At 56.8% G+C, this 21962-nt stretch overlaps 1 protein-coding gene across 16 annotated transcripts in view; it reads right to left on the minus strand.

Annotated features, from left to right (window-relative positions):
- The window catches only part of CAMTA1 (calmodulin binding transcription activator 1), an 821619-nt gene that overhangs the window by 126977 nt on the left and 672680 nt on the right, over positions 1-21962 (minus strand). The window contains exon 7 of one of the 16 annotated variants that reach the window (XM_032303263.1): positions 3250-3270. The exons of the other annotated variants lie outside the window; for them this stretch is intronic. Coding sequence (XP_032159154.1) covers positions 3265-3270 — 6 coding nt within the window. The 3' untranslated portion in view covers positions 3250-3264. Of the gene's footprint in view, positions 1-3249; positions 3271-21962 lie in introns of those variants that run through there. 16 annotated transcript variants of the gene reach the window in all.

Genomic DNA, 21962 nt, shown 5'->3' on the forward strand with positions numbered 1-21962 from the left:
CGTGTGTGTGTGTGTGTGTGCGTGCATGTGTGTGTGTGCTAACCAACATCTTCTGGGTAAACACTCCTGGTGGGACACTCAGCAGCTGGTCTGTGTCTTCCTGGGTCTCCAAGTGACTGATTAGCAAGGACCAGGGGCCACCCCAAGATCTGAGTACCAGCCAGCCCTGAGGCCATATTTGCTCTGCTGATATGCTGGCCTGAGAACCTGAGGGTAGAGGACTCATATCCTTCTGGGAATTTCCCTGAGGTCCCAGAGTCTTCCCAAGCTCCCCTCAGTTCCAGGCAGGATCGATATGAGTCACTTCAGAGAGACGGATACATACATTTTCAAAGTCTGTACAGGGGGGATTGATAAGACCCTGAAGTTTTCCTTCTGTCCCACCTGATTGTTTGCTGCTACATGTTTGTGCTCTGACGCGTCCTCCCCCACTGGAGGTGGATAGGGGCCCAGCAGGCATGGTCTCCTGGTATTTGTAGACAGGACTGAGTGACCCCCAACTAAGAGTGGGCCTTCCATGACCCATCTGGATACAGGCCAAACAACCCCAGTAATCTATCGGCTGGAAACGAAGCTCGAGGTCACCACAGTGGCCCATGGCGAAGACCAGAGGACGCCCTGGCCTTAGGCCCAACAACTTCTCTCACTCCCAGCAGCTACACTTCCCCCATGGGAAGGACTGTTTATAAAACAGAAGGAGCAGGCTCGGCCACACTTCACCCCAAGAGCTCAGCCCTCCATGTCTTAGAGAGAACACTTCACTGCAGGGGACACCTGTAGGACAGCAGGCCTTATTCAGGTGACAGATTTATAATAAACAGCCTGATTTTATAGAGCCCCAAATATTTGCACAAAAATGAGCCCTTCGTATAACGTGTTTCATTTATCTCCCCGCTGTCACCTGGTATATCTCTCTATTTTATTACTTTATTTTCCAGTTCCTCCCAGTTCTGTGCCCACCTCTCTCCTCTCATTTCGACTGTAGCTGTTGTTCTGGCGGGCCCTGCCTCCCCTCCCTTTCACGCTCTTGCTTCTGCCAGCGAGTGCCCCACCCCACAGCTCAAGGCACTTGGGATCCCCAGAGCACCCCCATTCTTCCTTGAGGATTCTAGGGAACAGTAGGAATGTGCCAGTGGGGAAGGACCCTTCAGCCAAACACCCTCCCTGCACGCCGGAGCCCAGCCCTCCGTGTCAGCACTCTGGACAGCGCCCGGCCTCGCCCTCACTGCCGCCAGGCCTCCTTTCTCACCATTTCTAACACCACAAAGTAAACCCCAAGTGGTTTCTGACCTTCTGCTACCCCAAGACACAGGCTCAATAACCGATTGCGAAGTGCATGAAGTGAGAAGCCATTTTAATTTCAAAGTTCTGCTGACATTCGAGGGCTCTCAAGGTTTATATAAACAGAACGCCCCGCTTGAAATATCACTTTGAATTCTGTTTGTGCAGTCGCGCCTCTAATGTGCTGCTGTTTTGGTTTCCCTCGGCAATGGGAGCCTTTGTGTTTTAATATTCAGAGGCACAAGGAAGCAGGAAAATTATAGCTGGGGACTCCCGGGCTTGGTTCTTCATCATCCAAGTTAAATTTGGCTGAATTGAGGGAAAACATCCTTTTAAAAGGGTGGTAAATGGGAATAATAATCTCTCACATTTACAAAACACTGGGTATTTTCAAAGCCTGCTCACATTCATTATCTTGTTGGATTTTCACAGCAGTCCTGCTCAGAACCTTCCGCAAATAGCTGTGGTAGGTGACACATAGGAATGGCAAGGCTCAGGAGAGCCTGTGTAGCAAACGGAGAAACTGAGGCTGAGAGGGTGTGCATATGACCCACCCAAGGTCACTCCAAGGTGGAGTGCAAGGAGGGCCAAGCCCGGGAGGTGGCCATGCCGGGCAGCTTTTCTAGCAGGCTGCTTCTTTCCTAGTGCCCCCTCTGTGTCTTCAAGCAACCACCACAGGGTTTCCTTTGGGGAAACCCTTTCCATGGGGGTACCACTTGAACCCCTCACGGGGGCTTCTGCCTTTTAAGGGGAATTAAAACCCAAAGGAAAGGGAGAAAATCCCTAAGCTTCGCAAGAGTCTTCATCTCCGAAGCATTTATACTTTGTGCCTCCATCCCTGACAGGCATTCTTTCATCTGACCTTAACAGCTCTGAGCGTGGTTTCCGTTCCCTTTCGTGGCTGAGAAGACTGAGGTTCATAAGATTATAGCTAGTCAGCGTTGCGGCCATATCCACCCGTGGGCAGCCTGCTCCAAAGCCTGCGATCTCCATCGCCAGGCCAGGCACTTCTGTTTGTGTCTCAGGGCAGTTTTTAGCATCAGATGTGGGGTGGGGGCGGGGGGGGGGGCTGGGTGTGAGGTCTGCTTTGCCTTTTTTGTGAGAGGCCAGGCTCCTTCACTCCCTGGGGCTGCTCCTGGAGTGGGGTCCAGGTCCTGAGGGTACCCCCACCTGGCATTGTGCCCTTCGGGATAGAAGTCGCCGGACCGCATTCTGCGCATGGCCCAGTCATTCATGCAAGGTCGTAATCGTGCCCGCCTATGCACTGCTGCGTGGATGGATGAATAAATGAATGAACGAGGAAGGGGACCTGACCGTGCAGGTGTGCAGAGTGGGGCAGGGCAGCAGAAGGACAGGACACACCTGCTTAGGCTCCCCCCCCCCCTTGCAGCACACCCTCAGCAGGGCTGACAGTGCCTGACAGCCAAGGTGAGGCAGACGCAGCGGGGCCCAGCGTTCCCAGGGTTCAAGGTGAGTGACGAGGGCGTGAGACTCAGAGGATGTCATCCGGGTCCATCAGATAAGTCTGATTTGACGTTCCTGGTCTAGTCGGGGCTGGGCAAGCTGATGGCGGATTGTTCCAGGCTCTGTCTCCGGGGGTGGTGTCATTTATAGGTTCTTGAAATTTGTTACTGTTGATAACAGTGACGAGCCATAAATATCTCCAAGTGAGGAATGTTAATAACACAGGAGGCATTTTTTAAGTGGTGGCTTTGGGGAGCCTTCAGCATGTCAGTGCCAATGGGGCCGCTGTTGTCGCTGTCATATATCTGGGAAGTTATTCCGGGAAGGTCGCCCGGTGACTCGATTGTCATTATGTACAAAATATTTCAATTTTCTAGAATAGAGTTGGTTCTGGCGTCAATGAATCTTCATCTTCTCTCCTTTTTATGTCTCCCTGTTTGTCTCTGGGGTCTGGCTTTTGTGTGAGCAAGAGAAGATGGGCGCAAATGGGTGCTTCGGGCTGGAATCGGACACTCCAGGTCAAAACTGCAAAGCGGGAGAGGGTTGGGGAGGAGGGATGAGTGCTCAAGGTCCTCTGGGGGGACAGGTGGGCAGATGGGACCAGCTCAGGGGCCCCTCACACATCTTTAGCCCCAGTTCGTCTGTTCCAGCTAAACTGGTCCCTGGAGGCAGTGTGCACCTTTGGGCTCCCTGGTTTTCTCACACGATCATTTCTCCTACCGAAGTTCCCTCACTGCCTGCCCAGCCCTCAGAGCCCAGCGTGCCCCCACCACCTGTCACTCTGCTGTGACCCAGAGCCCGCAGTGGTGTGATTCATCGGGCATCGCATCACGTGTTTCCCCTGCCGTGCTCCCATCCCCGCTTGGCAACAGGGCTTAAATCTTGTTCTACTTAACTTGTTCCCAATTCGTCACCACCTCCTTGTGGGCAAGGACCATATCATATAGGCTTCTGTGGTTCTGGAACAGGCTGGCTGCTGCTGCCTCTCCTCTGTGCCTCCTCTCCCCCTGGGCCAGGCAAACCACTGCCCGTTCCCCACACCTCAGTGGTGGCCTCCAGGAGCCACCCGAGGGGGCTGGGGTCCCTCATGTGTGCTCTGGGGCCAGCCTGGGCCATCTGTCCACCCAACCTGCACCCACTGCTTAGGACTCCCCACCCCTTGTCTGTTCAATGCCAGGCGCACAGTGGGTCTGGAATCAGTGAGCAGATAACTGGTAGCGCTTCAGCAGGGGATCAGCTAGGATTCTGGGCTTTTCTCTGCATCCCAGTTCCAAGGTGAGAATGGCTGTGTTGATCAGACACAAGTCTATGTTCAGCCCCGGGTCACGCATGCACTAGACACAGTTGCCCAATGTCTTCCTGCTCCCTCTACTCCAGGTCTTCAGGGTGTGGGTCTGGCTGGGGGGAGGGGTGCAAAGACTTCTAAGATGGGGTCCCTGCCTTTGGGAAACACACATTTGGAGGGGAGATCAGACTGGCACACGTGGAAAGATTTAAAAAGAACACAGACCCTCTGGGTGGAGAGGAGCAGCCTGGCGGGAGGGAGGGCGGCTTGGGGGTTCCTGAGGAGCAGGTATTCCTGCAGGGGGGGTGCCAGGCTGGAAATCTGCTCTCACAGGCTCCGTGCATCACTTCTACCATCTTCTGCTCTATGCATCACTTCTACCACCTTCTGCTCTACTTGAACCTTCTCTGAAATGCCTTATTAACTTGCAGAGGGCAGTCACACCCTCCAAGGGCCCCTGCAGGACAGCTCCAGCCCTTCGAGCACTGGCCTTGCTTCGACTCTGGCCTCTGTACGGTCCCTAGTCTCCCGAAATGTCACAATGGCTCTGCCTGGCAGGTGTCTCTCCACACGCTCCCAGTGAGCTCTGAGTAGATGGGGACATCACGATCCCAGACCCAGGCAGGGTGTGGCAAGGCACAGAGCTGTGAGGATCCGCAGCCAGGGCCCGGAGGACAGGGCGGGCAAGGGGGTGCCTGAGGCCACAGCAGCCCTCGCTCTGGCCCTGCACACCAGTGCAGCTGGGGAGAGGCATCTGGCAGGTGAGGCCAGGAAGAGCCTACATACGTGCTGCCCTTGTCAGACTCTGATCAGTGAATTTGGCCCCATTGTGGCTTGGCCCCCCTCCCCAGAGGCCTCCTGTCTTGTTCCAAAGTGGGACACAAGAGGGCCTTCTGCTTGCTCACATCACCCTAGTGGGGCTCAAGGCCCTTGGCTGGGGAAACTTCTCCTCCCTCTGAGACTCGGGTCAGCGGGGGAACCATGCACGTTTCTGGCGTTCTGCTCTCAGGCCATTTAGGGAGAAAATGAAACACTGCAGGCGTTCCCAGCTGGGGCTGAGTCTTACTTCCAAGAAGGGGCAGTGATCAGTTCTGGCTCATGCAGGGTCTACAGAGGGCTCCAGGTACATTCCTTCCTCTGGACCACAGTCGTGAATGAGCCCCCTGGCCCCCTGCCCTCCCGCAACCATTGCAGACAGACTCTGCGGGGCGGTGTGGCCTGGGGGTGGGGGGGGGATACTCTCCATCACTTTTGAATGACAAACAAATCACGTGAGGTGTTGGAGCTCTAACCCTCTGGTCTTCAGGAGAAGGAGGATGGGGTGGAAGGTCATGGCTAATTGTACTGAATCGATCTTGTTCACGGCTGCGTCCCCAGTACCCAGTACAGATCTGTGAATGCCCCTCATTGGACAAATGTTTCCTAAGCATCCGTTCACAGTGCCCTGCTGTGTGTGACTGCACGGGATTCAGAGGGGCTGGGGATCAAGGCTGACCCCGCCCTTCCCGCTGGGAGCTGACTATGGGGAGGGGCGGATGGGCCAAGTGCGGAAGGAAGAGAACCCAGGTATGCTAGCAACTCCCTCAGCTCACCGGGTGCTCAGCTGTGTGGGTATTCGGGAAGCCCCCGTGCTTGTCTGTCCCTGTGTGCCTGTGCGCGTGCACGCATGGTCCCTCACTGGGCTGTGCCTGGGGTCTGTCTGTGTCCCCGCGGTTCTCCATCCCAGTGTTTTGTTAAGAAATGTCCCTGAGAACCCACTTCCAGGCTGAGACCGCTCGACTGCCCCCTGTAACCTACTGCGGGAACAGCAGAGAACGTGCTGTGCTCCCCGGTCAGGAGGCGGGGGTGCACCCGGCTCAGCCCTCCCGTTGCACAGATGGGAAGAGGAGACCAGAGAGCCAGGGGAGGCGAGGCCACAGTAGTGAATGATCACAGCTCCGTGTTTTGACTTTCCCACACGCGGGGAACTGCACCCCAGGAAGCTGGTTCGTGTTCCCCCCACCTCATGGGAGAGGTGGCCCCACCTGCTTTCACAGAAAGGAAAAGGAAACTCAGAGGAGCCAAGCGACCTGCTCAAGGTCACGGGGCCTGTTCTTGATGGAGACCCAGCTGGGACTCGGGCCTGAGCTCAGACATTCTCAGCAAGGTTACAGGGCCCCAGGGCGCCCACAGGGACCGAGCCCAGGCCCTGCTCCTTACCCGTTTGTGCTCTGGCCTTCTGCAAGGCCAGGCTAGTGCTGGAGGAAAGGAGCCTTGAGGGCAGGCCAGGGACCCCCACCTCGGGGGGCTGGAGGCCAGGGCCAGGGTTCCCTTCCCCAGGCTGCCCAGCTCCCGCTCAGACAGGCTTTGATTTGCTGTTAACACCGAAGTGGAGCGGAGCCTCATGAATCATTCATGAAGGTCCTCCGACAAGATCATTATTTTGAATGTTGAGTGTCAGGAAAACAGTGTCTGACGGGTAAACATGATGTCTGATGACACAACAGCCGATGGGGTGACCCGGCAGCCGGGCCCCTGCCAAGCTGCTGGGAATTTTTAAACATTAGGAAAAAAAAAAAAAAAACCCCAACCCAGGCTCAGGGAAGAGCAGCAGACTCATCACAAATCCCTCATCTGCTGGTGGGGCCAGGAGGCAGGGCAGGAGCACGGCTGTCCTCAGCAGGAAGTGACTCAGCATTGCCCCCAGCCCCACGGGCCCAGGCGGTGCCGCAAACCTCCCCCTCCAAGGTTCTGAGGCCAGCTGCTCAGCCCAAGAGCTCTTGCCCTTGCTTTCTTGTAGAATTTCCCAATAGACTGTCCTTTTGGAAAAGGCCACGGAGGCTTCTAGCGCCTGTCTGTCTACCCTGGGCCATGCCACCCTCCTGTTCCCCCCGCTGGACCTGTGGCTGGCCGAGGCCCCGGGCCCCCACATTCCTGGCCACGTCGAAGCCACTTTCCAGCGGATGACAGTTTGCCAATAGCCTCACTACCTGCATTATTTAAGCAGAACAAGGTGAACCTCGGCTGCACCCTTGAGTGCAGATCAAATTGACGGCCAGAATGGAAGCTACAAGCAATTAGATTTTCTAAAGAGAAAAGGATGCTGAGGGGACCGGCCCAGGCCAAGGGGGATCCTGCTGGCCAGGCGGGGCTGGCCCCCTCCCTGCCGTCAGTCTCTCACGCGGCCCCTCTGCCCTTCCCTGTTGGGGTAAGTCCTTATGTCACCCAGCTGTGGGCCCTGCTGTGCCCTCTCCCCCTCCTGCAGGTCCCGGCCCTTACAACGGAGTGACAAAGATACATACCTGCACCCAGAAGGGAGCCCCCCACATCCTGAGACTCCCCTTGGAACTGGGTCGGAGGCTCAGCCCTGGCTGTTTCCCCCAACCCTGTAGGGACCTTTCCAGCAGCTCCCCGACGTCTCCCAGACCCCTCGCCTCTATCAGGGCCCAGCCGCGTGGCCTCCACATGCTTTCTGTCTTCCCTGCAGATCACCTTCAACCAGGCTTTCTGGGGCAAGTTCCAGGGCATGCTCTGAGGCCTGGGAGCAGAGGGGGCAGGAGCCCGAGGTCAGCAGTCAGGAGGGCGTGCCCTAACCATGGGTCAGCAGCAGCAAAGGTAGAGTATGGGGCTCCCGGAGGGGCCAAGGTGTGACCCTGAAAATGAGCTCCTTGGCCCAGCTGAGGGCATGGGCTCAAGAGGGCTCACATAGCTCAGAGCTGTAAAGGTCTGAGCTCTGAGGTCATCCAGCTCTGCCTCCCTCCAGCCTAAGAACACTCTTCATCTACACTGACTCGTCCCTCCTCTTGAACACTTCCAGGGATGGGAGCTTGCTTCCTCCCCACACCGTCTATGCCACCAAAAGCATCTGAGTCTTTCTTTCTTAACCTGAAGTCAAATCTGCTACCCTGAAGAATCTGCCATGATTTTATCTTCTCAATCCACAGGAAATAGGACTCCACTCTTCAGGATGTGATAGTCTTTCAATGATTTGAAGACAGATTCATGTCGTCCGTCCATCCACCCGTTCACTCATCCATCTGCCCGTCCAACCAACCAACCAACCAACCATCCATCCATCCAACCATCCACCTACCCATTCACCCCTCTTTGGTCTACCCAACTATCCATCCATCCATCCATCCATCCATCCACCCATCTGTCCATCCCACCATCCGTGTACTCACCCACCTGTCTTCTATCTACCCACTTACTCACCCATCCATCCCATCCACCCATGCATTGTTCCATTTAATATGTATTGAAGACCTGTCAAATGCTGATACCACTCTGGTTATTGCAAGATACGGTCTCTGGCCTCCAGGATTTTATTCTTCTGGTGCTGAGGCAGGCACATAACCAGAGTCACACTGTAACCCGAGCGCTAGATGAGAGGAATGAAAACAGGGTGGAAGTCATCCGTAGCCCAGCACTCCCAGTTTCTTCCCCTCCATGGTCCTGAGAACTCCAGGACCTCCTCTCCCTTATCAGCCTTCTCTGGATGACTCCTGGCCTAGACACCACCCTGTTTAAGCCCACTGCCTACAACTGTGTTGGGAACTGTCTGGTCTAGAACCAGCCCTTTCCCATGCTGGTGCGAGGGCCAGGCCTGAACCCATGGGAGGTCCTTCCGCTCCGAGGGTCTGGTAGGGTAATCTCTTCTGTGGTTTGAGGTGGGAGGTGGGAATATCTTCCCATGTTCCATCCCCTGGAGAGGAGGAAATGCTTGTGCCATTAACCTGAAATGCACTTCCAAGCTCCTTCATAGACCATGCCTGGTCGCTTTTCGATGTACCAAAGAACATTTCAAATGAGTCCCTGGTGGGCTCAGTTGGGAAGTTCTTTTGGCCACTTAAAATTTCAGCCTCTGAATGTAAGGCATGCTAGCAGTAATTGTTCAAGAAAATCAAATGAAAGCAGATACAGCAAGTTCCTACTTATTTATCAGCCATAGATACAGGCCACTTTTTATCACGCTGAGCCTCCAAAAAAGATAAAAGAGAATTGATCTGAGTCTCTCTTGTGCAAGTGTCGTGTCTGGCATCCCAGTTCCATCTTAAAGGAACCACTTCCTGGCCTGTGTTGTATCCTGGGCAGCAGCTGCTGGGTCTCAGGTTCTTCCCCAAATATTTCTCTGGAGAGGTTGTGGTTGCCTGGCGTCCCTTGGTTGACTGCACCTGGGGTTCTGGACCTGAGTGGGATCTTCAGGACCAGGTCTCAGGGCCTGTCCCATGTTCCACTGAAAACACTGGCTTCTCTCCTCCCTACCCAACCAGGGCAACCTCCTTGTTCTCCGCAGAGGGACCTTGCCTGGGCCACATGGCTCAGAGGGCGTGATCCTTCTGCTCTGGTACCTATCCTTTGCTGAAGCCTTCCCATAGTCTACCCCCGAAAGTGAAGGGTCAGGGGTAGGAGAGATGCAGACCAGACAGAGGTAGGCCATCACGTCCAAGAGACACAGTGTTGGCAAAGGACAGCCAAGGGCCCTTGGTTGTTCCTCCCTGTGATGCTTAATTCCATGTGTCAACTTGTCTAGGCCACGGTACCCAGATATTTGGTCAAACACCAGTCTAGATCCGGCTGTGAAGGCTTTTTTTAAAAATAAAATTAACATTTAAGTCAGTAGACTTTGGGCTAAGAGATCACCCTGCATAATGTAAATGGGCCTCATCCCACCAGTTGAAGGTCTTAAGAGAAAGACACAGGTTCCCCAAGGAAAGGAAGAAGAAATTCTGCCTACAGACTGACTTTGGATTCAGGACATCAAGTCCTCTCTGGTCTCCAGCCTGCTAGTGTGCCTTAGAGAATTGGGACTTGTCAGCCCCACGGGGGGGCCAATTCCTTAAAATCAATCTCTCTCTCTTTGTTATGTACACACACACACACACACACACACACACACTCTTTCTCTCTTTCTCTCTCTCCCCCCTATTGGTTGTGTTTCTCTGGAAACCCTCAGTCAGAGTCCCCGCTGTACCCCACTGACCCCATCAGGCCCTCAGAGGCTGTTCAGCTCTGCAGGTGTATCGCTTCCTTCCTGTGTTGACCTTGGGGCCAGAGTCTGCAATCAAGCAGCCAGTCAATGATCAGAGAAGATCGCAGCGCTCCCTGTTACTTACTGAGCATCTGTTCTGGGCCAAACCTCAAGCCAACCCATCGTATGCATCAACTCCTGTCCTTACGCCAACCCCAGGAAGCAGGTGCCCTCCTCACTCCCATTTGGAAGCAGAGGAAATGGATGCCCAGAGGGGTCAAGCTACTTGCCCAATACCAAACAGAGCTGGTAGTTGGTGGAACCCAGACTTGAAACCAGCTTTGTTTAAGGCCCTTGCCTACGCGATGAGTTCTATCCTGGTATTTACTGACGGGCCCGGGGAGCGCCTTGGTGGGGTTAGGTACAAGCAGGCTCACATCTTAGAGCAACGAAGAAGGAGACATCAGCAATGGTGACTGTCTGGGGTCCCAAAGGGAATGGAAAGTGGAGAGGCCCAGGACCAGGCCAGGACCTCCCCGTCCTCGGGTGCCTGGGGTCAGTGGGGAATACAGCTTGTCCACAGAGGCATTCATTCTGTTCAGGCTGGGGGGTGTAGTTCTAAAGTGCCATCGTCTTGTCACTCTCTCCAACAGACAGAGACGTGGGTGGGGGCGGGCTTTGGGGAAATGAAATCTACAGGGCCCTGTCATCCAGAATGTCGTTCCTCAGCGGCTGGCCGCTCCTCGCTGCTCCAAGAAAGGCAGTCAAGCCGGGAGAGCCTATAAGAGCAAGTGGCATGGGTTTGACGGATCTGACTGTCCCCAGCAGGTGATGGCCAGTCCAACCACAGAGCAGGAGAGCAGTCACCTGGCCAGGGAGCACGTGACCCCGAGGAACCAGGCCCCACAGTTCACCTAAGGAATGGGCCCCTGTCAGCTGGGTGGGAGCAGGCCCCAGGCAGGGGGGCAGGGCAGGCCAGGACAGGGAGCTGCCGGCGGGTGGGTGTGGTCAGCCACGTGTGTGCTCCACATGTGGGTGAGCAGGCCTGGGGCTTGGGGAGACGCGAGGCAAATTCTGGGCGGATTCTGAAGCCCTGGTGAGGTCTGCTCTAAGCCCAGCTGGATCTACCAGGGCGAACCTTGTTTCCAAGACCAGCTACTTCCCGGTGAGGAGCTGCCCCATTTACACCTGCCTCCGGGGGCACAGCCTGGCGGACAGCGGGCAGGCCAGCCCCTCCACGCCGGGGCAGGGTTGCGCTCGCTGCTCTAGGTCTACCTTGGACTGCTGTAGGCGGGGCAAACACGGGCTACCGGCCTCCGGGACTGGGAGCCCTCCTGCTTCCCCACCAACCCCTGCTCCGTCCCCTCCACCTGGCTGCAGGCCCGCTGGTCTTGTCACTTCTGCCGTGGCCAAGGGCGTTTCCCACCCATCTCCGAGGATACAGGGAGGTGCTGGGACAGTTCAGGCTAATCCGCTGGAGCTGGGGACCTAGGAAGCCAGGGAGACCCCACCACAGGGCGGCTGGGCCTTCAGCTATGGTTGTCCTGGATACCAATTTTCTCTGCAAATGACACCCTTAGGGGGCAGATAGCTTCCCTCTCTGGAAGGCTGCCTGGAGGCTGACCAGGGCCAGGGATGGGGTATCTGTGAGAAGACCCCGCCTCAGTTCAGGTGCCTGGGTTCTGCGGAGCTCTGCGCAGGGGGCTCTGTTTCCTCAGCTGTGGAGGGATCAGGGATGGCTTCGATGTCCCGGATTCTCTGGACTCGTGATGGCACATTTTGGGGGGCAGAGCGTCTCAAACTTTACTGAGTGTCAGGATCACCCCGGAAGCACCCCAAGAATGTACTCCCCTATACCCTAGTTTACTTGGGGGAGCTGCAGACTTAACAGGCACCCCAATGGGGCCCCTGACTAGGCTCCTGCTGTGGGTCCAAACCCGGCTGCATCCTCTCCCACCGCCAGCCTGGCGAGGTGCCTGTGACATCTGGAGGGGGCAGAGAAGCCCCCAGAGGATGATGATCTCGAGCTTTCAGTGCACAGCACATGAGAGTCTTGCCTGGTCCCTTCCAGCTCTGGCATCCTGGGCAAGCTTCCTTCATTGCCTCTAAAAAGGGCCACATCTAACTTAGCTTCTTACTGGCCAGTTTCGGCCTCAGTTACCCCATCTCTGAACTGGGGGAATTCACATCACTGGTTTCCCCTCGTTGTTTTGATCTGGAGATCCGGGCACCGTGTTGGAGGCTGAGCCTGCCTTCCCAGGGGGGTGGTTGGGAGGGGGTGGGGCGTCCCGGAGAGCCTCGGGCTCCAGGATGCTGAGTGAGAACCAGCCTCTGGATTCAGCAGAACCGGGGGAGGAGACAGCTTCCCACCTCCTTTGTTTAAAGAAGAGCCAAATTAAAGCGCTAAGTTTATACATTAACTTTGCTGCAGACAGGAGAATTTAAATAGCTTTCTAAAAGGTATTTTTAAAAACTGCTTTTCAGTGCTCCATTGAAAGTTCTCTGCCTTGCTTTGGAGTCTCTGCAGCTGCCAAAAGTACGATGGAAAGTACTAACACGTAGTCTACACGGGCTGGGGAAGGGTTTGCCGACTTGCCTCCGATCATCTAAAAACGGATCGCATCGGATCTGAAACACAGGCGCTCCTTTTGCCCACTGTGACGAGCCGGGGCCGCAGGGAGGGGCGCCTTCGTTGACAGACCCGCCTGACTAGGCTCATGACCGCTCCCAGCTCCATACTGAGAGCAGCTGCTGCTGGGTGGGCTGACGACCCGTGTCCCCCAAAATGCACATGTGGAAGCCCAACCCCAGACTACTGATAATAGAAGAGGGGACCTTCGGGAGGTGATTAGGGTTACATGAGCTCATGAGGGCGGGGCCCCATGATGGGACTGGTGCCCTTCTATGAACACGACGAAACCAGAGGGCTCTCTCTCTGCTGCGTCAAAACACATGCAGGGGACAGCTTCTGCGAACCAGGACGTGGACACCAGACCTGCCGGTGCCTTGATCTTGGTCTTCCGGCCTCCAGAGCTGCGGGTGAGACCTGTCTGGGGTTCCCTGTGATGGCAGCCCCCATAGACCAAGACAACAAGTGCTCCAGGAGCCCACGGGCACCCAGATCCCACTGTGGCCAGAGCAGCCCCCGAGCTCCCACCAGAGCCTTCACTTCTGAGTGCTGGGCTCTGTCCCCAGCCTGGTCCTTCTGGCCCCAAATCTGTCTGTCACGCCAAGTCCTCTCTGCCTCAGTCTGACATGCAAACCCTCAGTGAGCAGCCTCACCTCAAGGCAGATCCCCGATCTCCGTCCCTCTGTCCCTCCTCACTGCTTCCGCTCTGGTTCAGGTCGTTGTCCTCTCACTGGGCCCCTGCCTGAGCTTTCTGGCGGGTCTGGACACTCCAGACACTCCACTCTGGCCTCTTTACATCCATTTTGCCCTTAGCACCCAGAGGAAGCTTTTAGAACGCATCAGATCATGTCACCACCTGCCGACAATGCCCAAGGTTGCCCCTTGCCCTGAGTAAAACTCCATCCTCTGCCTTTTCTCCAGGGCCCGGCCCCTGGCTGCCTGCCGCCTGCCTTCCTGCTCTGTCCCCCGGGCTCACCACCCATGCTTGCTTGCTTTCTCCCGTCCTCCCAGCCTCAGGGCCTTTGCACCAGCTGATTCTGCCACCTAGAATATTCTTCTGTGTCATTCTGTCAGAGCTCAGGTGTCACCTCCTCGCTGACCCCAGACCATTAAGGCCCTAACTTCACACACATTCAACATTTTCTTGTTCATTCGCTCACAGTCTCTGCTTCTTCCCACTAGGACCCCCGCCGCCACACCCCATCCATGGGAGCGAGGACCTCAGGACTCCAAGTGCCTGGACCTAGAATTGTGCCCAACGCACACCCTTCAGCAATTATATCCCGAGCAATGAACACGTGAGAAGTAGGAAGTGGCCCAGGCTCTCCCCCACCTGCCCCCAGGGCACCAGACGCTCACCCCTTGTCCAGCCAGCGGGACCCAGGCCTTCGCTGAGGCGTGCCTGGCAGCGTGCTGCTGAGCGCCAGCTGCCTTAGGAGCCCCTGGACCCACAGGCCGAGTGGCATTAGCAGCGCAAAAAGGCCCAGACAGCAGTATAGCACAGCGAGTTCTAGAACACGGGATCTGAAGCCCCAGTTCCTTGACTTCGGAGCATCCGTCTGCCCCTCAGCACAGCGATCCCTACCTCACGGCCTTGCTGAGGTGAAGGCGATACCCATTTTCCTGAGGTAGGGGCGGTGCCTCCTCCCACCCGGTGCTTCAGAAATGCTACCGCTATCGCCCCTCCTGTTACCACCGGCCAGAGACGGGGGTGAATGGGGGTTGGGAAGAAGTTGTGGAGAATCCTCATCTCCCAAGGGAAAGGCCGCAGGAGATCCCAGCTGGCCTCCGGGCCCTGGGCCCTGTGTAGAAGGCGCAGACCAGCGTGCCTCGGGCCGGATCCAAGGCCCCAAGGACAATCCGCACGGCAGCCCTGGATGCCCACCGCCTCGTCCTGTGCCTGTGGGCAGCTCGAAAGGCAGACAGGCCTCTCACACGACCCTGCATCCTTGAGCTCCTGCTCCGCATGCCCCCCTGGGGTGCTGGTCCGTTCCAACAGGACACAACCCATGTCGCATGCCTGGAGCTGTGACAGGGCACTCGCTCCTGTTCCCATTGGGATCAGGGCGCTCCAGGGCAAGATGCTGGCGAACACAGCTGCTGAGCCCGGAGACTGTGCTGGCTGGGATGGGGGGAGGGAGACAGGCAAGAGAGAGGTGCACTAAGAAGGCCATAGCTACAGCTAGCCCTGGGGCCCACCCGAGGCAGAGAAGCAGAAGGACGGGAGAGCCGGGTGAGTGTGAGGTGGAAGCCTAATTGTGCAGCTGTATTTTGACCAGAGTAGAAATTTGGGCTTTTCTCCGAGAGCAGGTGTCACCATAGGGACTCTAGTGACCACTGGCCCCTTGCATGTCGCCACAGGGTCTGGGTTTGCCACCTGTTATCAGGAGCCCCTTCCTGCCATTTGATTTGCTTAAACAATGAAGAACTGATTAGAAGTTTTAATTGTTTCTGGAAACTTTAAGGCCTTGGAGCGGTGTGAAAGGCCTACTTTCAATGTTTTACAATAATGGTCTGTTAACAAATTCCAGACTTAATTTATCCAAGAACTTGTTAAAATTCCCTCTGTGCAGCCACCAAAGGAATGCACTTTTGAAGTCATTTACTTACCAATAAATTACAATGGTCTGAAATCATTAGCAGCAAAGTAAATTGTTTTAATTGATCTGAACTTCCTGACGACCCAGGGACTCTGATTCTGTGCAACTGCACTTTCTAAAAGTCTAAAATAACAAATTAATCTCTCTAGAATCCTGTCATCTTTGGAGCAGTCCCTTCTCTGAGAGACCAGGCAGGGGACAGAATCCAAGGCAAGAACAAGGCTTTCGGCCTCACAAGTGCCCAGCAATACTGCAGTTTCAGGGAGGGCGGCCTGGTGCCTGGTTACTCTTTCCGTGATGGAGGAAGGGGCAAGCCTGGGCGAACCAGCCTCTGTGAATAATGTTCTTTTTCTTGTTCTGCATTGGGGTCGCATGCTTTAGAATTATTTCCCACCTGCTCGCGAGTTCCACTCACTTTTCCGTGCGTACAGCACGTATGACAAGAAAAACAGGAGTGGATGCGAAAGGAGTTCTGTGCCAAAATCTGGGAGAGTCTGTGTCTCGTGACCTTGATTCCCAGCCTGCTTCTTGGGAGGACGCTGCAATGTGTCCCTGGGCGGGGCCGGGGGGGGGGGTCAGGACAGGGAAAACCATGCTCTGGTCTCCTTGTCTCCTCCCTGATGTTGTTGGAACGGAGCCCCCAGGCCCCCGTCGCCCTGGGGTGAGGGTGGGGGTGGGGTGGTGTGTGCAGAGGCCCCAGGTGCCTTGAAGGCAGGAGCCACACTTTGGGACGCTTCCGGGTCGTCTCCCAAGTGAGCCCTGACTGGCTGAGGGGGAGCTGGCGGGGGATGCAGGGCGGCTGAGAGTCAGCTGCCCACCCCAAGTGTGGCTAGTGGGGGGGATACGTCCTCCTGAGACCCTCACGAACCACCTCCAAGCTGTGAGTGGGGAGGTCAGACTGCCCCATGTCACGGTCTCACGGGCAGAGACGGCAGCCGAGGCGGGTCGTGCAGGTCGCGGCCTCCCTTGGTCTTCCCTCTCGGGGATGAGAACCGGACCGGTCTGGTAGCACCGCGGAGGGGGTGCGTGTGGGAGCTCCGGCATCCATCCACGCAGCCTCAGCTTGTGCCTAAGCCCCTGCTCTGTCCCCCTGGGATGTGCTGCTCTTTGTGCCTGGGGTTTTCCTCCCACTTAGCTCACTGCTCCCAAGGGGGCAGCCTAAGGCAGCACCCGCCGGCCCCCAGCAAGGCCGGATGACGCTGCGCTGTGCCCCAATCCTAGCAGACACGTCGTAGTCTTCAGGACAGTGATGGTGGCTTGTGCTCCCTCGCTCACAGCCCTGGGTGTCATTGGCACAGGGCCAATAGCTACCTCGGGCTTCGGGATTCAGGGTGGAGACCTCCAGGACAAACACCTAATTCGGGGCAAGCTGCTGCTCCAGAGCACGCTTGTGTGACCCTACCGAGCCGAGTGTGTGCAGAGGGCTGGCAGATCCCGTCAGCACACAGCCCGGGCTCGTGCAGCCAGCCACGGGGGAGGCTGATCAAACAAGACGAGACCAGGCCTGAAGCCACGCAGCCGGGAGGGCAGCTGGGCTTTGAGACTATCACAATAGTTTATCTTGCCACACTGATGGAGGGGCCTCAGGAGGTAACTTAAATTTACAAGCGGGGACTCATTTACATCTCGGCAAAAGCCCCTTTTCTTATCCCTGGAAGAAACGAACGCCGGCTAGGGCTTTAGGGGTCCATCCCAAGGTCTTCCCTGCCACCCCACTGTCAACACTGCCAGAGCAAAGGATCTCTTTCTGGAATGTTGAGCAAACTTCCGAGACCCACCCAGTACGGGTAGGGGCGGAGGGAGGAAAGGGGGGTGATTGGGGGCAAGGATGGCGGCGGGGGGGGGAAGACTTGGGGGCTGGGTGCAGAGACCATCACCGACCAGGAGTCAGAGGCCTGCACACGGCCCACAAAACGCCACACAAATGTGTCCTAGACAGTTCTCCACCGTCAAAGCCACAAGCCTGGAGCCCATGCTCAGCAAGGGGCTCTGCCTCCTCCCAGGCCACGTGTCTCCACGTTGTCTTCTCTACCTTCCTCGGAAACGAGACACAAAGGTCCTAGGAGATGCGCTTGAGAGCATCAGCCCTTGAAAGCCTGAACAGACATGGGGAGGCGTCAGGGAGCCCAGCCTGGCAGGGAGGGCGGTACGGAGCCCCCAGGAAGAAGCACGGCCCTCCCCTTGGGTGGGCACCCTCTCCCCGCTGCTCCCCAGAGCCTCCCCTCTGCAGGCATGATGCTCCGCCCAGCGCCCGGCTGACGGACTGACCCGGTGATCCGGGGACAGGCAGAAATAAGGCAGGGGACAGCTTTGCCAAGAGGAAGGGAGGTGACCCCCACACCCTTAACCCCTGAAGGCCATCTCCTGAAGGCAGCAGGAGCGCGATGCCAAGGCAGCCAACACCCCCTCCCCCAACCAAACCCAATCTCCGGGAGCAAACAAATGTTAATGGAAAACACTTAAAATGGAAAGGGAGTCTATTTCTCCTGAACTGTCTCCGGCTGCACAAAATTCTGAGAAGCGATTGAAGGTAAATTGCTTGGTTTTCAATTTTAAGCTGCACTTCCCCAAGCAGATCGGTCTTCCCTGATAGTGGCAGAAAATAATAAGCGTCTGATACGGAGTTGCCCTGGTGCCCAATAACACGGTGGGTTCGCAGCCCCATTTCATTATGGGAAGACAGAGAGCGCCTTAAGCAAGTTCACTGGTATGATAAACGGCCCCTGTCACTTCCCTTTGGGGGACTCTCCTGCCTAAAGGCTGTTGGCCTGGCTCTGGAGGGCAGTGGCCCCTTGGGCCCTGGGTTCCCCTGCGCCGCAGGGTCATTTTGGCCAGAGCGTCCTTCGATGTCTCTGTCCCCACTGCGTGGGCTTGCAACATCCACCTCCTGGGGTCCGCGGGGCCTGGGTTCCAGTCCCTGCCCCGAGCCTTGCTCTGCTAGGCAATCTTGGGCTTGCCCCGTAGGGAAGCTGGTGCTGAGGGTTCCATACAAGGACCATGCAAAGGGGCCAGCGTAGCTTAAGCATGCAAACTCTGGAAGCCTTCAGCTGTCCTTGGCCCTTGGAGGCCATTCTCGGCTCCAGTCCCCAGCCCAGCCTCAGCAGGGAGCTGTGTGCTCCAAACCGCTGAGTTCCCTCCTCCAAACCTGGCAGGGCCTCAGTGCCACAGCAGGACTCTGGGCACCAGGTGTCGTGTTGGAGGGTAGCAGGACTAGGGTGAGGGTTGCCCTCCCTGCTTGGCCTCCTGGCCTGCAGGCTGATTTGGGGCATCCTAGGAATGGGGTTTCCCTTGGCTGGGATGACAAGAAGGCTTCTTGCCAGCAGATCCCTGAATGGGCTGAGGCTGCGTCCTTCTACTGGATCCCCGCGTCAAGGGGCTCTCCTAACAGCCCAGGTGTCCAGGGCAGCGCCCAGGACCCCAGCACCTATCCCAGCACAGTGGAGGCGGCCGCAGCTCCCTGAGCCTGTGCGTACGTGCATGAGAATGACGGAGCTCCAGAGACCGGCCTGGATGGAGGGTCAAGGGTCTGTTTCCCCAGAAGCTGCAAGTCTCTGGGACGAGGGAGGAGGCTTGTGGGGCTGGTGCCTCTTAGGCTCCCTGGTGGCACTTCCCATCCGGGAAAAATGTCTGAGCCTGACTCCCATCTCTGCTCCCTCTGGGGGCTTCTCTGCCCCCGGGACCCTCCCCTGGGGAGGGGGCGCTGCCAGGTCCCAGTCAGCCTGGCAAACAGGACCCGGGTCCGCGCACCGCAACGCGGGAGAGGTTCCCGCGGAAGGGAGTGCCTGGGGAGCCAGGTGTCTCGAACCTGTCGGAGGTTCTCATCTCTAAACACTTAATGTGAAGATAAATGGATCCGAAAGGAGCATTTCCCCCTCAACCATGTAAACACGAAGCGGCAGACGAGTAAGTAACATTAGGCCTGACACGGGGAAGCTGTGAGGTATTACTCACCCTGATAAGTTTAATGTATAATTTAGAAACATATCATCAAAATGGGAAAAAAGGGAAGAACCTCTTAAATAACTCTGAAGGATATTCAGCTCTGAAATCACAGGCGGTTAGAGCCGAGGGTGTCGAGCAAAGTCCCCAGAAGATGCGCACCCCGCGTTTTCAGTAATTGGATTTAGGAGGGCTCCGCGCCAAGCACTCCAGGGAGGGGAGAGCTCACCCTTTCCAGAATGGGGACGGGGCCCTGTCCAGGGCCCACTCAGAGCCGCTGCCGGGCACGGTGGGGCTGCCTGCAGGAGTCAGGCTGGGCGCCAGACGGGCTCAGCCTAGGGGGCTGCGGGCTCTAAACACCCCCCACCACAATCCGCCTCCCCCCTCAGGCTCCTCTTCCCTGATCCTGCTAGAAGGGCCTCTTCCTTCTGTCCCAGATCTGGGGGTGGGGGACAGAGAGGGGTAGGCATGTGGAGTGGCCTGGGATGGAAAGGATTCCTGGCATTTATGCCCCTCTGTCCCTGGGAGCTGGCAGTGGGTGCATGGGGGTCTCCGGGGAGCTGGGTGTGTAGGCAGTAACAGGTGGGCTATAATGGGCAGATGCAGGGACATCACAGGTCCCTGCCTGGAATAGCTGGGCCACCTCAAGAAGCCCGTCTTGAGCGACGAAGCCTCTGCCACCAACAACAGGATTAGGGGAAGCCCCAGCCTACACCGTGGTACTTCCCCACCTAGCAGGGTCTGGATACTGGTTCCTGACTCTGCCACCTGCTAGCTCCAGCTTGGAGCCCCTGGGAGCCCACACTGTCTTCTCTGTAATGCTGGGGGGCTGAGACACCCTCTGTCTCCGTGGGAGGAGGGTATGGGACACCCCCAAGGGGGGAGTACCAGCCTCTGGGCCCAGGAGGAGCATCCTTCTCTCCTTTCCAAAGGTTTCTGCTGCCCGACGAGCCCAGGGCAGAATGCTGACACAGGAGGCCGGCTTTGGGAACAGCAGGTGCTGGTGATGGACCAGTTGGGGCTGGGGCTTGGGGCAGGGGTGTGCAGTCCTAGCTGCTGCCTGATCCACCTGGGGCTTTAAGAAATACCAAGTCTGTGCTGGGGCCTGTCCTGGGCTCTCAAGTAATCAGCTGGTGGACAAACCATGATATTGTCTGCAAGTTCCCTAGTGGTTTACCACAGCTCTGGGATTTAAAACAGTGGCCTGGAGGCTACACAGGACCCTGGGGGCCCTTGGGCCAGCAGGGGCTCTGTCTCAGGCCCAGGAGAGTCCAGAAAAACCTTCTCCAGTAAAGGGGAGGACTCTGGTTTGAACCAAGGACATTTCCCCAATTTCGGGGATTTATGTTCAGAGTGTGTCCATAGCCATGACCTGCTGTACGTAGCGTGGGTGTCTGATACCCAGGACTTGGCCCCAGGATGTAGCTACGCGAAGGCTCTGTCCGTGCTGGTGGGGAGCCAGGTGTCCAAGAGATGGACACTCTTCCTGAACCTCCCCTCTGCTCTCGCAAACATCTCTTGTCCTCATTCTGGCTCCTTCTCCCTGATCCCCACTGTCTCCCCTGGAACTGCTCTGACCACCCCGCCTTTTCCAAATGTCTTAGTTATATCTGGTGTGAACTCCGTCCCTGCCCCGTGAACTCCCCGCAGCAACTCTATGCCTGGAGTCCTGGGAGACACAGAGATCGAAGGCTCAGCCTGGCCCTCCAGGGAGTGGAGCCCAGCTGGGGAACCAGACATGTTTGCTCCCCCAAACCCAAGACATGGCTTGACAGTGGCCGAGAGGGGAGGTGGAATGCGGGCTAGCTGGGGGCTGATCTGAGCAAAGGCCAGGAGGCGGGAAGCTCTCTGTGGGTTCGGGACTGATGAGCTCTCTCTGTTGGCCTGTCTGAGGTTCCTGGTATCCACCTGCTTCCCTCCTGGTGTGTTTCCCGCTCAGGATGCATGAACCGGGGCTCGCTGGGTCCTGGTCATGCCCTGTTTGCCCCTTGAGGCCGGCTCCTCCGTCCTCAGCCCGCCCTCCCCTCTTCAGCCTGCGCGGCCCCATGGCCATGGTCTCCCAGACTCCTGTCCTCACTCACAGTGAACCCCCAAGTCCTTCCAGGGCTACAGGCTGAGCCCACCTGCTCCACGTCACCTGTGCAGCCTCACTGCCCACTTGTCTTCTTGCTCGTCCACTGGGGGTACACCGGCCTCCTGGCTCTTTCTCAGACTGCCCAAGCTCCACACCACATCAGAGCCTTTACACACCTCCTCTCTGCTGGGAGCGCTTTTCCTGCTCCGACTCGCGGCCCATCTCCTCCCTCCACGCAGGGCTCCGCTCGGATGTCACCCCCGCAGAGGCCCCTTCTCGGCCGCGCTAGCTAAAGCCCGGCATGACTCCTTCCCTTGCTCTCTTTTGTTTTTGTTACAGCATTTGTCACTCTCTGGAATTATGTTACAGGCCTACAATCCAATTCCAAAATCCATAAAGCTCTGAAAACCAAAAGCTTGTTCATAACTCATTTGGTGGCAAAACGTGATCGGAACTGACGTGAGGCTATTTATAGTCTCGGTTCATCCCTCTTAGTGTGAATATTCATACATTTTGCTGCAGAAATATTAATGCGTTTGATTACGGGGTGTTACTCCACACCCCGCAGGGGACGTTACATAATATATGCTCTATGCACCGGATTACGTTTCTAAAATGCAAAGTCTGGATGCCTCAACCAGGTTTCTGAAGCTTGACACTGCTGGCATTGGGAGCTTGTTAAATCTTTGCCAGGCAGGGCTGTCCCATGCACGGGAGGACTTGGAGCAGGTTCCCTGGCC

This window comes from Mustela erminea, chromosome 10 (assembly GCF_009829155.1).
Source record: "Mustela erminea isolate mMusErm1 chromosome 10, mMusErm1.Pri, whole genome shotgun sequence".
Taxonomy (NCBI): Eukaryota; Metazoa; Chordata; class Mammalia; order Carnivora; family Mustelidae; genus Mustela; species Mustela erminea.